This window comes from Lonchura striata, chromosome 19 (assembly GCF_050655825.1).
Source record: "Lonchura striata isolate lonStrDom1 chromosome 19, ASM5065582v1, whole genome shotgun sequence".
NCBI classification, from domain to species: domain Eukaryota; kingdom Metazoa; phylum Chordata; class Aves; order Passeriformes; family Estrildidae; genus Lonchura; species Lonchura striata.
Genome location: NC_140721.1, coordinates 6741956 through 6759891, shown reverse-complemented (window position 1 = coordinate 6759891; position 17936 = coordinate 6741956). Strand labels below are relative to the sequence as shown.

General features: G+C 43.1%; 1 protein-coding gene across 11 annotated transcripts in view; it reads left to right on the top strand.

The window, feature by feature from the left end:
* CUX1 (cut like homeobox 1) overlaps positions 1–17936 on the top strand; it is a 238196-nt gene that overhangs the window by 201241 nt on the left and 19019 nt on the right. For 4 of the 11 annotated variants that reach the window (XM_085557548.1, XM_021550819.4, XM_021550817.4 and 1 more), the window contains 3 exons: positions 808–1634; positions 3024–3189; positions 3850–3906. The exons of 3 other annotated variants lie outside the window; for them this stretch is intronic. In XM_085557548.1, coding sequence (XP_085413674.1) covers positions 808–1634; positions 3024–3189; positions 3850–3906 — 1050 coding nt within the window. The remainder of the gene's footprint in view (positions 1–807; positions 1635–3023; positions 3190–3849; positions 3907–17936) is intronic. 4 more of the 11 variants (XM_085557549.1, XM_085557552.1, XM_021550818.4 and 1 more) reach the window with 1 other exon arrangement.

Below are 17936 nucleotides of genomic sequence, written 5' to 3'. Positions count from 1 at the left end.
AGCCACCCAAATCCTGGTTCCCCACTGGAATGCTGCGTTTGGGGGTTATCTCTGCTGAAAGCACCTGTGACTCCATCCTAGAGCTTCAGATAAGGGAGAGGGTGATGGCCAGGTGTCAGCCTGGCTCTGGTAGAGCTGTTTATTTTAGTGGTTGGGACCATGGTACAAGAAAACAGGAAACAGGAGCATATTGAGCATATTGAGTTTGTCAAGTGAAATAATGATGATCATCTCTTTCTAAAGTTCTGCCTTTGTTGTTATTTGTGTGTTGTGTTTTTGAAGTTAAAAGGTCTCACCTTATTTATACTGGAATAGTCTGTCCAGGTGAATGCAGCTGTGTTCAGTTCTGAGTGTGTGTTACATTCATTTGCGGAGAAAAGAGTGAAGTGAAAGGTTAAATAACTTTGTAAATGCAGCTATAAAGTGTTATTGACCACATGGGGGTGGGGGAGGAAGAAGGGAAGGGTTGATTTTCAAAGGCATTTATTTGAAAATTTTTACAATGGTGGAAGGGCAAGTGATCGATCCCAGACTTGTGCAGCTGAGTCTGTGCGTGCAAACCTCCAGCACTTTTGCAACTCTCAAAATTTTCCAGTGAAGAACTTAGGAAATCTTACATTATTTTGAAAAGTGCAAATCTTTGCTTAGTGAAAACTCCTCCCTCCCATGCAGAAATGTATTTCAGCCCCCCCCCTTTTTTATTTTTTATTTTTTTTTAATCCCTGTCAAGGAAGTGTTTACAGTAGCACGTGTTGAATATAAAGCATTTTCCTCTGTTGCATTTAGTCTTTTGGTTGTTTTTCATAGCTGAGCCGGCTCAGCCGCCTTCTGCCTCTAGCAGTGGCAATTCTGATGATGCAATTCGATCCATTCTGCAACAAGCCCGACGGGAAATGGAGGCACAGCAGGCTGCCCTTGAACCTGCCTTAAAAACACCACCTCTATCTCAAGCTGACATTTCTATCCTGTCCCCCAAACTAGTGTCTACACCTGCAATGTCTTCGGTTTCCAGCTATTCTCCTTTGGCCATATCCCTGAAGAAACATTCATCTGTCACTGATTCCAGTATCTCTGCATTGCAGAACCTCTCTGGGCTCAAAAAGGAGCCTCAGGAGGCACCTGTTTTAGAGCTTCATGGAATAAGTGATTCTGCCCAGGGTATGTTGAGGCATGTTAAAAATGAGTTGGGACGTGGTGGTGTTTGGAAGGACCATTGGTGGAATACTGTGCAGCATGAGAGAAGAAATGCAGCTCTTCCCGAAGATATAAAAGTTGAGGAAGCCAGTGGTGGAAAAGAAAAGGTCAGCAATCAGACTAGGCCAGATCGTAGCCAGCTCCAAGGACCGTCTTCTTCCGAGTATTGGAAAGAGTGGCCAAACGCGGAATCTCCGTACTCGCAGAGTTCTGAATTGAGCATGACTGGGGCGAGTCGCAGTGAGACACCACAGAATAGCCCCCTCCCTTCATCCCCTATCGTGTCCTTGTCCAAGCCATCCAAACCTTCGGTTCCTCCACTGACACCCGAGCAGTATGAGATTTATATGTACCAGGAGGTGGATACGATAGAGCTAACGCGGCAGGTCAAGGAAAAGCTAGCAAAGAATGGCATCTGCCAAAGGATCTTTGGGGAAAAGGTAAAGAAGTGGTTCTCTCTTGTTTCACCAGTGTTGTGATTGTGCCCTCTGCTCCTTACACAGGTGCAGAGCCAGAGGGGTCCTATGGAAAAATGGTTTTGCTCCGTGTGTGAAGTATTTCAAAACTCGCTAAGTATTAGTTTTTCTGTGTGGTAGGAATTGCAAGGGTTTTTATACAGGGATTGGCTTCAGCCACTTGGAATTAGGAGTGAGGCCCTGAGTTTAGAAAACTTGAAAGCTGAAGCAAATGCTGCTGAGACTCAACATTTCATGCTTAATGTAATGAATTCATGGAATATTTGAGTAATACCATTGTCATGACTGGAGAGTCTTAACTTTGTTATAAGTGAAGATTATGGACACAAGAGCATTTTTCCTTTTCGTTATTATTTGGAAATGTGCACAAGGGCATTAAAACAAACACATGGAAAATCCCCTAACTCTCCTTAGTCTGAAGTCAAGAATTCCAAGTCATTTCTAATACCTGCTGCTCAGTATCTCAGTGTGCTCTGAAATGTTTTAGCGCAATGTTTGATTACAGATAAGGCTCCCAGAAGTTCTCACGTTGTGAGCCCTAAGCACTGAGCACGTGGGATTTTGAGGGTCCCTAACCACCAGAAAACCCCTCCCAGGCTGTAAAAAGTGGACATTTGTTGTTTCTTCTTCCTGTAAAGAATTAAATCAATATAAAAGTGTAATAGGAACTGGCATCGCACTATTACCTTCTCACTAAGATGTAAAATGAAAAGTCTGACCTCTCAGGGTCATTAAAGATCCCATGGCAGCTTTCATTAAGTATGATTTTTAACTCTTGTACCTGTGCTGAATACCAGGCAAGTAATTGCATCTTGCCTGTTTGAAATTCTCCCCACCCCCTCCCAGCATTCAGCTGTATTCTTAAATATTTACTTACATGGAGCAGCCACTGCTACAGGTGAAAATACACATCATTATAATTCATCCCCCAAAAATCAACCAAATATAGGCCTAGTCTCAAAAGTCCCAATTATTTTTGTTTGAGAACAAAATACATGCCAGTCATTGCCTGTTTCATCTGCCTGTGTGTGCCTGGACTCGGTGTTTTTCCTGTTAAAACTGATGAAACTGTTTGACACAAAATATGAAAAGCATGCAAATCCAGGCTGCTGCCACCCAGATCCTGCAGGAAAAACCCACCTTCCTTCAGAAGGCAGCACGGCAGGAAGAAAAGCATTTCCATCCGAGTATCCACAAAAAACAGTTTTTAAAATTGTCCAATTTTTACAGTTTTTATAATTGTCCATATACAAACAATTTGAGCGATACAATAAAGGAAACCAAAATGCCTTAAATTCCCCCCGTTTCCACTGCCAGTGTGTTAACGTGCCATTCTTGGTTGCTTCACTTCAGGTATTGGGGCTGTCCCAAGGAAGTGTCAGTGACATGCTCTCCAGGCCAAAGCCATGGAGCAAATTGACCCAAAAAGGCCGAGAACCATTTATTCGTATGCAGCTCTGGTTGAATGGTGAGCTGGGACAGTGTGTCCTGCCCGCACAAGGGCAGCAACAAGGACAAGGTAATTAAAATTCCACTATGTTGTTTGAGTTGAGGAGGAGGAGATTTTTTTTTTCTTTTTCTATTTTCTGTATTTTTTCTTTTTTTTTTTTTAATTTGCAGTAAGCCAGCCTTGCACCAGTGCTGGTCCAGGCGTTATGGAGGTGGCACCATCCCCCCTGGCAGCCCGGCCAGTCCCTAAGGGGACATGCTGGGAATGTTTATGAACATTTATGTGTAATTGATAAGCAGCAGTTATCGAGTTCCTCATTAGGGTGATATTATCTAGGCACGAATATGACACACAATCCCAAAAATTTTGGCCCAAGAGCTGGAAAATGTTGTGCGCTGTTTCCTAGGGTTGCACAGGGGATTTGGATTGTTCCAGGGAGAATATCGATTGCTGTCTCAGGAGGTGAGCTGGAAAGCTGAGCTTTAAAGGGGGAATGCTGGGTTGCAATGACACTTTTATTGTGGCTGTCTCTTCCCCTAATACCTTCTGACACAGAAAAGCCAGGCTGGAGCCTGGCCTGGGCTGTACTTTTCTGTGCCATGAGTTAACTGAGCAGCGAGCCCTTGCCGAGATCAGCACTTTGCTATTTGTTGAGCCTGCTTACTGTTTAGTTTGTGGTTTGGCATCTCCTTTTATTGTTCCCTGATTTTCCTCTCCTCTCTTATCTAGTCCTTCACTCTGTGACATCATTACAGGATTCCCTACAGCAGGGATGTGCAAGCTCAGGTAATCAGCTGGTTTCAATGATTTGCTCTGAAATAATTCTCTGTGCTTTTGTTGCGTTTGCTTTGATGCTGAGAGGTTTCTCACATTTTGTTGTATCATACAGGAGTCCCTTCAGTTTTTTTTTATTAATGCAGTTAATTCCTTCTTCTCTCCTTGTTGCTATGGCAGATGTAGGGAGCACACATATTTAGCTGCATATATTAGGTAAAGAGACTCTGTCTGATCTTAGAGATCATTGGCTCTGGAAGGGTTTTTTTTGCCATAGTTCAGCTTATCAATGTGACATGTGACAATGGCTGTAAAACAAGCCCTTGGTTTGTAACGTGATCCACATACTCCAGCTGCCTCGCTGATAGGTTTTTTTCCACTCTCCTTTGCACAAAATCTGCTTTGTTAATCCAAAGGTGGGGAACAGACCACGTTATGTCTGTTTCAGGCTTCATTAAATATTCCCACCTGAACTTTTTTTCTCCTTTCTATTTTCAAAAAATAAAAATAAATAAGAAAGCAGATGCAGCAAAGCTGAGTGTCAGGGCAGTGAGTGGCTGAAGGCTTTAGAGATGGTCACAGGATAGGAGGGAGGCTGGGACAGGAGAGAACAGCTGTGTTCCTGCTGTTAGATACCAAACTCTACCCACACAGCCTCTTACCAATGAAATGCTTCACTGACGTAAAACACTCCAGAAAAATACCCGTGCCCTGCTCTGTGCTTACAGCCAGTGCCCTGTGCTGGAGAGCTGCTGCATTTCAGGGCACAGACAGGGATAGCTTGTGCTCTTCTTCCACCCTTCTGCTATTCTGAAATACTCTTTTTTTTTTTTTCTGCAGCTCGCTGGCTTTACTCTAAATATCCCAACCAAAGTGGTTTTTTTTCTCTCTACTGGGGAAACTATTTTGCATTCTAAAAGATTTTACTAGAAGAAAATTCATGATGATATTCAGTCCACGTTTTTCTTAAGGAGAACAGTTGAAAATAAATACATAAAAGAAAGAAAAAATGCCCCCAGTAAAAACAAGCCATGAAAACAAAACCAAAATGGGAGAAAATTATTTGCAATCATAGGGCTATTGTTACTTATAGCCAAGCATTTAGGGAACATGGAAATTTCCTGTGATGGTTCATTAAAAACATGCCATTGAGTACTTTTTTTTGTGGCATCAATGCCGTGCAAGAGTGTCACAGTTACAAATGTCTGAGACGGCGTGGAAAATATGAGTAATTAATTGTAGCCATTTGAGGGGGAATTCGAAATCAGAGGAGCTGGGAAATGCTGCATTGTTATTGCTAATCTTCATATTTATGACTAGCTCTAATTATAAAAGATGGAAAGACAAACCCATAGTATTAAAATCCAATCACCCTCTGGATTCCCGGGGGGATCGCTGGGAGCTGAAAGTGATTTCCTTCAGGAAGTTCAGTTTTGCTGCTGGGATATTTTGTTCCCTCCCACAACTCCCAGTGTCGTTTGTCAGTTCCTGCCCTTGAGCTAATATTTTGTGAGGTGACACGTTCCTATCAGCTAATAAAATCATGTTATTGATGATTGTCCTCCTTCATTCCTTAAAGCCGACTTACAAATGAGAAAATGGGCTCGTGCCCTTTTCTACCTCCTCTCAGAGGATTAAAAATAGAATTGTTGTACAAAATGTTCTTTTCTTGGTGCCTTTCCCTGTGTGAAGGCATGAGGAAGGTTGTGGCACCAGGCAGAACAAAAGAGCAAAAACCAAGTTATTTGAATAAGGAAGAGTAGTTTGGTAATTTCCTTTTATTAGCAGCTGTTCTGTAATTAAAAATGCAGCAAACAGTTTGGAAAAGGTAATAATAATTATGCATTTGTGAAAGATCCATCACTCCAGGGCAGGGAGGAAAAAAAAAAAAAGAGAGAGAGAGAGACAGCTCCAATTTTCTGGTCTTCTGAGACGTTTCCCAGGAAAATCAAGGCAGGGAAGGTTGCATACTTGTAATTTTAAAACAGAAATTAATCAGCACAATTTTGAAACGAGGAACGGTCTGGAGCCTTTTCCATGTAATATAATTGGCTTGGAACTTGTTGAATGCATGAAGGGAAAGAAGTGAAATTAAACTAATACACTCAGTGGCTCCTGAGTGCTTTGCCAAGAAGGTCTTCAGTGTACAGAGTGTCAACATGCATAGTAACGACTCAAACTTTTATTAGCTGGGAGTATTTTCATTACTGTTTGGCTCTATGCTACCAAACTAGCAAGATTTTCTGGATTTCTGACCCAGTTAGTTGCACTTCTAGATCATAAGGTTTTGATTAACACCTCATTCATGAAAATCTCACCTTTTGTCTAGTAATTTTCCGTTTTCATGTGTGGACAGATGGGCCCATCCATGTTTCATATAATGAATGGATAAACATATATATTTTTTATATATTTATATATATGTTGAGGTAGCAAAGGGAAGCCAGGCTTGGTTTTCTTCTTTGGAAGCTGTGCTCATGGATTTTATAAAAAACAGCCAGGTATATACCTGTATTTTCTCCCTGTGAGCTTTCCTCAAGGCTTGGTGATTTTGTGCAAGTTTCAGGGACCATGTTTTACACAAAAACGGTGTCTGTACCCTAGGTGGTCAAAAATAGTATTGCTGTGCCTTTTCTAACATTTTTTCTGTGTATTTCTTTCCACCTAAATGCTCTAATGCCCTTGGGTAAATCTGCCTTTTTAATGATTTATGTGTCAAAAGCATGGACCAAATCACATGGAAAAAAAAGTTGAATTAGTGTCACCCAACTGCATCAGCATTTTTTCATGATGAATTTGGCCCTTATTTAGTTGCATTACTGCTGATGGGAGCCGGGGTGGGTTTGAACAGTTGCCATGTGCCAGGAGAAGGCTCAGATATTTTTCTAAATACTTGTACTGCACGCAGCTTTTATTAGTTGTTTTATTTTGGGGGTTTGTCCTGCGTATCTATAGGAGATTGAGACAGAGTTTCCTTTTTGGTGCTGTTGGTTCCGTCCGTGGCTGCTCGCAGGAAAGATGAATTTTTACATCCACTTTTTTCTTTATCCTCTGTGAAGGACATCTACTCTCTGTATACTACATGAAAGGCTTGCAAATACTCAGTGGGAAGAGGACGTGCCTTTTTGGTGTGTGTTTCTGTAAGGGTCGTCTTATGACCTAATGTGGAAATCTTCATTTGCCGATACAGCTGCGGGTGATCTCAGGGGATTTTGAATTTCCCTTTTGTTTGTCTTCCTTTCTGGGTATCATCCATCATTCCTAACCTCATGCTGCTTAGCAATAGTAACACTCATGGGAGTTGAAGAAAGGATTATAGCAGCATAAAATGGGGAGCTAATTAGAGCTTGTTTCAGAATCAGAATCTAGCTTGAGATAATTGCATATTATCTGGTGATTTAAAAACCCGAGATCTACTGTATTTAGATCAACTGAAATATGCATAAAAGCTTTCTTTTCAAAATAAAATGTTTGTAACAACGAGGAGATTACTTCTTATCATCCCTTGGGAACACAAATAAGAAAAACCTCAGGATAATTTTGTGTCATTATGATGTTAACAGAGAGATCAGGGTGTGATGGCAGAGCCAGGTATCCATTGTATTTTCATTTCTGTGATACAGATTCCTGTAACATTTACCAGTACAGAAGCTGCTGAGTGGGCAGGTAGTTAGCTGTGTGCTGGGTGGATATTCCCATTTTCCTGATACCAGGAGAATTCTGTCACGTTGGCTGCTCTGGGAGAAACAAAGTAGGGAGACAGCATGCTTCAGGCTGGCAGCCCAAATTCGGGAATGCCATCCTGATACACTTCTGGGAAGAGCTCAGTAGCCTTGTGGTGGCAAAGGAGATGCTCTTACCCCCATCTCCCTGTGCTTTATCATCTTTCCTTGCATTCTTCTGGTTTGGTTGAGTGGGCAGAGCTGTGCAATGGTGCTCCAGAGCACAGTTGGGATTAGCACAGGGAGAGCTGAATCCTTGCACTGTGACATCACCAAAGTGATTGGTGCAGTGACAGGCCTTCCCAAATTGGAGCTGGTTTTGGTTGTTGAATCAAAAAAAAAAAAAAAAGGTTTTGCAGTCACAGTCATTTGTATGACATGAAAAATGTTTGTGGCTAATGTAGTCTGTGAAATGGCAGAGAAGGGAGATCACATGGCTCAGCTGACTGCAGGAATTCTGTGCAGAGATGTTTTGTGTTTGATGACCAATTACTGAGTCTTGGACTTGGGAAAGTTGTGGCCTTTTGTGCTAGGTGCAAATGTGGTTTTAAAGTTCAGAGCTGAACTACCAAGTCAGCCAAAGAGTTACCTTCATGCTTATCCCTGGAGCACCCTGGTGAAGCACATCCTGGTGAAGTTTCCACATTTTTTCTGTGTGGTTTGGGATTGGGCTCAGGAGCAGTTGTTGATTTCAAACCACAGGTATCAGCTGGCTCCTCATAAGGGCAGCTGTTGTAGTCTGTAATGTGTGTGACCATCTTCTGTGCCATTTCCCTGACATTTGGGCCATGAAAACCTCCCTGGCAGCCTTTGGGATCAATAAAACCAGGAGAATCGCTGTCAAGGCACTCGCTGGGACCTGGGAATGCAGCATGAAGTCAGTGCCTCGAGTTGATTCTGAGCACATTGGCTGTGATTCCTGGCCATCAGCTGGGCATTCCTGCTTCCTGCTGAGGCCTGTCCTGCCCAGGCTGCCTCCCACAGCCCTGCTCCTTTTCCATCAGGGATGTTTGCAAATCGTCAGCCTTGGTGGAGAAATCCCTCTCCTGGTTGTGCTCTTCTCTGTCCATGGAGCCACCCAGTGATTAAATTTGCAGAAGACAACTCTGTCCTCACTGTGGTCACAGCTTTGCTCTGCAAAGGGCTAAAGGGTTTTTAGAAGGGCTAAAAGAAAACACAGAATCAGGGAGTGAACACTGTTTTCTGGGCTGATACTCCTTGTGACTCAGTTACATCGTTCCTGTTAATACAGCAAAGAGGAGACCTGTGCTGGATTCTGAAGGTAAACTTAATTGACTCCTAAGTGCACTTATGGACTCTTAGCCTTCGTTTTGGAGAAGATACCAAATCAAGTGGCAGCTAGGTTTTATTTTTGTGGTTAATTTGGGAATGTAAGTCCTTGATGTTCACTTCCCCTTAGTGTGAGATAGCCAAGAAAGGAGTTCAAGTGTGGCTCTGCAGCAGCACTGAGCCAGGCACAGCAATGCCTTATCTTTAAAGTCTTTATTTTCAAAGAGCAGAATTAATAAATGAAGATTTTTTTTTTAAGCTGTGTGAAAAAAAAGAAACTTTCCTGACCATTATTGCCTCAGGCTTCTCAGGTAGTTCACAGAGTAGCAGTTAGAGAGAGTTGTTTAAAAACTTGTCGTAGTTAGAGAGAAAAGCCATGGCCATTGAGTAGTCGAGCTCTGTAAATTCCACTGTTGTTAATTTCATTACTTATTACTTCACTTCATTAATTACCAGCATTTTCCATCCCCTCTGCGTGCGCATTCAGAGATGCTGGGCCTCCCCTGGGGAGGGGCCCACAGCCCCTCCCTGCTGCTAGCTGCAAACCACAGAGGGGCTGGGTGGAAAACGAGGAGCTGATAGATTGGAAAGGCAAATTCCAGCCGAACTGGAGCAGCACAGACACCCAGAGAGGTCAGGCCTGTGCAGCTCCAGGCAGGGTCAGGAGCAAGCTTCTGTCCCCCGTGGGCTGGCAGCTGCACAAGAGCTTGGAAAGGCACTCCTCCAAAGGGAGCAGATGATTTTCTCTTGGGGATGGAAGATTCTGGCACCTGGCAGAAGCTCACGTTGGTCTTTTGGCTGCTGGTGGTAAAAGGAGGGGGCTGCAGGTCCAACCCCGTGGCTAGCGGTGGGATGGAGATGGCCACGGTACCCTCATCCCTCCCTGAGCAACAGCGCAACTGCTGCTCAGCAAATTACCAAATGCTCCTCCACTGGATGAAAATTACCTTGCTTTCAATTCAAAGAACAGATAATGGGCTATTTTCTTCCCAAAATACTGGGAAAAAGGTGTGTGAGCACCCAATGTGCGGGTTGTTATTTCCATCTTGTAATGGGGATGGAAATCCTCCTCAGCCAGCAGCTCTGAAACAGGGAAGTAAACAGCCTGTTCTGATTATAGAGTTACATATTGCTTGATAGCAAATCATTCCCAAGATGAAAAAAACAGAAGATTACCAGAAAATTAATATCTTCTAAGTTACCTTCCAGCCTGTCCTCTACATTAGGATATGAGAGAAACTTAGGAATTGGTCTCACCTCATTTGATGCATGTTTGAGGGTTTTTTAACTTGCCAACAACCTTCCAGAAAAAAAAGCTAACTAAAGAATCCAGTGATTAATTTAAATCTGATGAGAAATGCAACTTGCATTGAAAACAAAGCAAAGTGGACTTGAGATCAAATATAAATAAAAGTGAAAAGAGAAAGCCAATTAAAAAGCCAATGAAAGACAAAAATACAATTACAACAAGAAATGTAATAAAAGCCTGATAGTACATGTTCAGTATTTATACTGGTCAAAGTTATTGTTGATGGCAACTTGTCACAGAATCACTGAATGATTTGGGTTGGGAGAGACCTTAAAGCCCATCCAGTCCCACCCCTGCCATGGCAGGGACACCTTCCCCTATCCCAGGCTGCTCCAAGCCCCATCCAACCTGACCTAGAACATTTCCAGGGATGGGGCAGCCACAGCTGCTCTGGGCACCCTGTGCCAGGGCCTCGGCACTCTTAGAGGGAAGAATTCCTCCCCAGTATTCCATCTCTCCCTGCCCTCTGGCAGTGGGAAGCCATTCCCCCGTTGTTCTGTCCCTCCCTGCCCTTGTCAAAGCACCCTTCTCTGTGTTCTGGCATGAGCTGGTCCCTTCTGGTCTCACCTCCAGAGCATCTCCCCTTTTCTTGCTGCTTTCTGAGGGATCCTGGGATGCTGCTGGGATGGGTTCCCACTCCAAGGAGGTGTGAGATTGACCACGGTGTAACCACAGCTGTGGTTAGTGTTTGCTTCTCTGGTTTACTCCTCTGGAACTCAGGTCCTAAAAATAGTGCAAGTATGAACTGGCAGATGTTTCATTTGTCCTTTATGAGAGGACCAAAATTAGCCTCTCATTTGGCACCTAAATAAAGCAACTTAACTGCCTTTATGCAAACTTTGCAATTACTGTCTATTGAAGTTGCAACATTTTGTTGTGTTTGATGGGGAAGGGCATTATATAAGCAACACCAGCACCTAAAAATCCAGCAGACCTTGAGAGAGAGAGGATGAACACGAACAAGCCTAACTGGGCTTTTGGGGGGGGACTGATTGGGATGATTGGTTTGTTTTGGGTTTTTTGGGGGGTTTTTTTGTTTTTTTTTACTTTATTTGGTCCAAGACAGGTGTTTTCCCTAATGAAGGTTTCATTAACTAAAAAGAAAGAAAAGGCAAAAGTACCTTGGAAATGCTCAGAGAGCTGTCTATTGTAAAGGTAAAAACATTAATAAAAGGACAGCAATGATTTCTCTAATTTTCAGAGAAAAATCTGCACAGAATGCCTGAAGCTGGGTTAGCAGTGGGACTCCCCAGGGGCAACAGAAAGATGTTATAATCAATTACCACATCATAACACTGATGTATGATAATTACTGAGTGTTCCTCCTGAGATAGTGCAGCATTTGGCTGGGATGCGGCTCTTTCATGGTCCACTGCCTGATTAATATGCAAATAATAGGCTGATTGCATGATGAATGCAGAAAATGAGTTCGCTGATAACGTGAGCACCGAAGCGGGAAGATGATAAATTACTTTTACTGACTGTCCTACATTAAGTACCCTTTCTCAACAATTTTATCACAAATTAAGTAAAGCAGTATGGAGAGATTATGAGGATGTGTAAAATAATGTACCTTAATAGCTTTTATAATATTGTTGCCTACAATGTAAATGTCATTTTGTTTCGGCACTTTCCCCAGCACTCCTCCAAAAAGGAAGGTCTTGAGTGCTCAGGGTCACTGTGTTTCTGTGCTGAGGGTGGGAGATGGGATGGATGGATGGATGGATGGATGGATGGATGGATGGATGGATGGATGGATGGATGGATGGATGGATGGATGGATGGATGGATGGATGGGTGGGTGGGTGGGTGAGTGGATGCAAGGAAAGAGGGAAAGGGAAAGGGAAAGGGAAAGGGAAAGGGAAAGGGAAAGGGAAAGGGAAAGGGAAAGGGAAAGGGAAAGGGAAAGGGAAAGGGAAAGGGAAAGGGAAAGGGCAGTCATTAGGCTGGAATCCATCCCATGTGGACATTGCCTGTGGCAAGGGAATGTCCACATTGTTTAGTGGAGGAGATCTCTCTAAATGCAGTGCACAGTGCACATATGCATCCTGCTGCAGCCTCTGCTCCAGAGCAGACACAAGGTTCAAATCTCAGAGGAGGTGTGGAAATACCTTCACACAGGCTCCTGACACAGGGGGACAGCAAGCAGTCATAGAATTGGTGCCACATTCAAGCAAGTTGGTTTAACACATCAAATCACAAGGTCAGCCAATCACCATAAACTGCAGCAGAACCTCCTCATGGAAGCTCTCACTCTGTTTTCCAAAAGGCATTGTGCACACGTTTGTCTTGATTATACTAAAAATATAACACTGTGGGGTTGTGGCATCTTGATTGATTGCTTCCATGACATATTTGTTTTCGCATTCAGAAAATCCTTAATAAAGCGTCTGCACACAAGCTGGTTTAATAATAAGGTTATTGAAAATATTTTCCAGCAGTTATTTCTAAATATTGATTTCTAGCTAAGTTACGGAAACACAGAAAAATCTGAATATTAACTAAAGGTTGGCAGAGTAGAGCAATGTCTTTTAAAGCAGCCATGATTCTGCCAATAATCACCTAATTTAAAATACAGTATTTTTAGAAAGGGTTTTTTTTTATTGGTTAAGGGTTATCTCTAAAACCAAAAATCACATTTCACTTTTCAATGCTAAGATTCTACTTTTTGCTCAGGAATCATAGAATCATAGGATAATTTGGGGCTGTTGGCCTAACCTGGACATTGCTCTGATGTTTTCAACTGTGTGTCTAAATCTAGCTAAAAAATACTTGTTTCCCTTTTTTTTGGTTTTTTTTTTTTGTTTTTTTGGGGTTTTTTTTCAGGTTTTTGTTTTGTTTTGTTTTCGGTTTTTTGTGTTTTATTGTAAAGTAATGCTTAGGGGTTACAGAGGCTTCATCTTTCCTCCAGGCTATTGCAAAAATGTCCCTTAATTCTTCTCCTCTGAGGGTTCTCCTGGGGTGTTGTTGTGTCTGTTGTGTCTGCTCCAAAGTCAGATCTCAGGACAAATTTCACTGGAGCTGACTGACTCCAGTTGTATCTTCCTGCACAAGATTCCAGGCGTCCTTCAGAACAATCTGTGCTCCCCACTCCTCCTAACTCAGTGGAAGTCGAATGGTTTCATTTTATGTAGCCTTAAAATAGGTCTTGGTGTAGCTTTGGGCACAACAGTGGGATTTCTAAAACTCTGAGGCGTTTGTGGCTGCAGGTTTGTTGGAGGGAGAATTGGTTGCCCAACTTCTCCAAGTTTCAAACATCCAGCTGTAAATCTCTCCTCATGAGTCTGTCACCAGCTCCCATCTTACGTGCTCTTTTCTCAACTTCATCTGGTTTCTCCAGCTCCTTCTGCTTTCCAGAGGTGAAAACTTTTTTTTTTAATAGAGGTGCAAAGCTAAAACAATTTTTGAAAATATAACTTAAATTGCAGCAATCCTTCAGCAATACTCAAAAGCAGGGTTTTTCAAGTAATTCTAACATACACCCTGATTATTCAGTTTTATGTCCTCCTGACACTTAACATATACTCATATGCAGTGTAGAAATCTTTATTTTATATTGCCCCAGTAATTGCAGGGTTAACCAAAGCTGGTTCCTCCCCTTTCCGTGCAGGCACACATACATCTGCACACTTTCCTAAAGGGGTTTTTCCTTTGATCCCTCCCCCCATCCACATAAAATTTCCCTCTGAGCCAAGACCCAAAATAACATTTTCCCCAAAGTTACAACATTTATGAAGCAAACAAACAAATTCTCCACAGTCAGAGTGGTGGCAACTCCAGCGAGTGCTCACAACTCTTAACTGCACAATCCTACGTTTTTGACATCATTAGAGATGCAAACTGCAGAGAGCTTTGTGCACTCCCTACACAGAACTGGGGGAGTTTATAACTGTAGGGAGGATCATATTTTCGTGAGCCACATCAATTTGCAAATTGTGACTAGGCAAGGTTCACTCACTCAAAGGAAATCCACCAAAAGCACTACCTGGGAGAAGGCTCTTTCACGCATATTTTCTTTAATTAGTCAGAAGAGGGATGTGTTGCAGTGCTCTCCCACAAGTGCTGCTAGCTTTATTACATAGTTCAGGCTTGTGCTGCACCCACTGTTAGTGAGGAGAGTTGCTGTTCTGGTGCTTTAAAAGATTAACTTTAGAATGCTAATTTCTTCTCATCCCTGGAGATGTTCAAGGCCAGGTTGGATGGGCTTGGAGCAACCTGGGATAGTGGAAATGTCCCTGCCCATGGCAGAGGGTGGAGCCAGGTGAGATTTAAGGTCACTCCCAACCCAAATAATTCTGTGATTCTCTGATAAGACCCTGCAAAGGCAGACATAGCTAAAGGTAAAATCAAATAGAGGGTATGAGGGAAGAAATCTCTCCCTGAAATTCTCACACCCTGGGGAAGCTGAGTACCACAGTTGTCCTGGGGATGTTGCTCAGGCTGATTCTCAGGGCAGCATTCACCAGGTTTTGGTCTACAGATTGGATAGAATGGGCAGCCTCATCATTGGGAAACAAAAACTAATCCAGTCCCAGTGTGAGACACTTTGATCTCAGGCAACCTGCCAGGCCTGTTGTTGTCCATTAACTCATCTGCATAAGGAGGTAAATGCAGCCCTGAAGTAGCAAATGCTCTTTTAAGAGATTGCTGAGAAATCTCCTGTCCACGTTTGCTTTCATCTTGCCTGCTGATGTGCTGATTGGGGAGCGGGCAGAGCCGGGATGTCCTGCAGGATGTGCCTGTTCCCCCAGCTCCTCAGGAGGCAACTCTGACTGCTTTGGCACAGACCTGCAGCCCCAGCTTTGGACAGTGGGAAAAGTGGTGCATCAAAGCAAGCAGCAGTGCAACCGTGTTTGGGTTTTCGTCGGAATGTCACAGAGTACCCTGTCATTTTGTTTTAGCAACTTGTCCTTCCAAATGCGCAGTTCACCTTATGGCATGCCAGCAGTAAAAATGTCACTTACAATAATTACTTTTTGGTGAAAATGCTTGCTGACTTCCTACCTTCAAGCTGTTTTTTACACAGTGGGGAGATAATAAGAAATGACTTTATCCTGACTGCTCAAATGAACACTAAATGGAATTTAGGTTATTATTACTGCAGATAGAGGACTGTGTATTGAAATTTAAATAGTGGATCAGATAAACTACAGAGATTTGTCTCTGAAAATTATAGTGGATCCATTTTTTCAATCCACTTCCCTCTGAAACTTAAGGCAGCTGTTGTCTGCCTGCTGTCTTTAGAATATAATATTTTTCATAATCCTTTTAGAGGCCCCTTAATGTCTTCTGTGTTTTGTATGGTCTTCCTCAACTTCGCCATGTTCCCCATGAGTCCTTTTGCAGTTTATTAGCCAAGCCTGTGTTAGCAGCAAGGCTTGGACAGGTCACTCTCCCAGCAGCTCCAGGAGTACAGGGTGCTCTCTGGATGGCCAGGTGTGGGCTTGTGGTTTCTGCTCACACATGCAGGTGTTCTTGTTCAAATCTCTGAACTTTGGATTTACAATAGGATGCAAAGCTGGTTTGCTGTCAGAGGCTGAGGCAGGATCTGAGCAAAAGCAGCAAACCTGCAGCTCTCAAAGTGCATAGGAGAAGTTGCAGTGGAGGAATCTGTCTGTGCTGGCAGACGTGATGCCTCTGGGACTGGTGAAACCTTATCTGTGTCTCAACACTGCTCAGTCACTGAATGCCTCCTTGGAGGGGATACAGCAGCACTGGTGTCACATCCTGTAGATGTCTCAGATCTTCTGGGGAGCTTGGAGCAGGTGGCACCTGCAGGTCTTTGCATCCAAGATGTCCTGAGCTTCAAGAAGGAGCCTCCAGCTGAAGAGTGCTGTGGATCTGAGCTGTGCTTCACCTGTTGGATGTGTCCTCTGGACTTGGGAAGAGTTCCTGGATGTCACAGAAATGGTCCCCCTTGAGCAGTGCCCTGCAGTTGTAAATGTCCCTGCCTGCTGAGTTCCTGCAGAGCTGGAGATGCCCTGCACAGCCTGCAGGGACTCTGCCACATCAGCGTGGCAGAAGGGAGCAGAGGGAGGTGTCAGGCTGAGGCAGTGCTGGGGGAGTGTTTTCAGGTGATTTGCAGGCTATCAGTGGGATAGTCAAGCAACTGAGGCTCCAGGATCCAGTACTGGAGTCCTGACCCCAACATGGAATAAGAAGTCTTGGAGAATAAGAAGATCTGGAGTCCAGGAAAACCACCTGTGATCAATGAACTGAGACAAAAACTCTGATTTCAAACTTCCTCATATTTTCCAAAACAGTCACGGCAGATGCTGTGGGGAAGGCGTAGGGGATGGATGGCACCAGAGCAGCATTTGGATTCATCCGTTGTGCCAAGGAATGCAAGACCACAAACTGTTTTCTGTGTTTGTGTAATTAAGGCAGGGTTAGTTTGTGATGGTTCTCAACCAGGTTTGTAAAATACTCAGACCCCAGACCTATTTGCTGTTTGCAAAGTTAGTTTAGTTTCTTACCAGACAGCTTCTAAGGGGTGGGGAAGGAAGGAGCAGGCTGTGATGATGGTTTGGGGTTTGTTGCAGTTAGGTGGTCATTCAAGCAGCAATTTTATATTGAGAAAATGGTATTTTAAAAGAAAACAGGAGATATTTGTGTAACGTTGACTTTGTTTCCACTCATTTGTCTTCATCTTCACTTTAGACTGTGCATCCCTCTCTAGTATTGTAGGAAAAAACAGAAGGGAAGAATTTCCTGACTTTAAAATAAGACCCATGTGCTCTTCCAGGAGTGACATGTCCCCAGTCAGGGATATCTGTGCTGGCAGACTGAACCAGGTGTATTTGTCTTTCTGGAGAGACATTTGGCTCCAAAGTCTGGAAACTCCCCTTCAGTGCAGGGGCTCCCCCTGAGCTGTGTTATCAGCTGTGAAATAGCCAGTGTTGCTCTTCGGTTCTCTTCATGTCTTGGCCATGAATGGGGCCCAATTCCATTTGCCAAACATTTCAGCTTGCTGGCCCATTTCTGCAGACATCACTTCTGGTACTTGATTTGCATTTTTTATTATTATTTTCCATGCTGCATATTTGAGTGTGCTCCTTAAAATCACTTGGAAGGGCTTAACTTCCCTATACCCCAGACTATATTTTGAATTAATAGTGTAAAAAGTGCTGGTAGAACCTTTGCCTTTTTGTGAATCAGTTTTACTTACATCTTCAAAAGTTGGGATTATTTAAGTGCATTTGTGCTGTCTTTGCATCTTTAATGGCATTTGTCAACACCAGCTTGTAATTGTGCAGAAATTACATGGATTTTTTTAATCATTTAAAATGTCGTGTTAAGCTGTGTCTTCATCACATGCAGGGTCTGATGGTCACCATCTTCCCATAAAGTCATTTTTGGGGACATCTGTTTCCCCCCAGCCTCTGTAAAGCTCAGGGCATCACTGATATTTTGGCTGCCTGAAACTTAAAAATTTCCCAGTGTCTGCAATGACCTTGTCACTGGTGATGCTCTTGATCTCTCCAGCTCTTCCAGCAACTCATTTTTGAAGCTTTGGAGCTTTTACCTCACATCTTAAATTGGATGCAGGCTGTTGGAAAACAAGCCCCTGGTTTACCTGGAATTTATTGAAATAATTTCATCAATAAATGGTGGTCATGGAGTTTGCAGGTTGTTCTGTAGTGCAGTTTTATATTTCTATGGACAAAATGGTCCTTTCCTCCTTAAACACAAATGTGAAAACATCCAGTGAATATTACTTT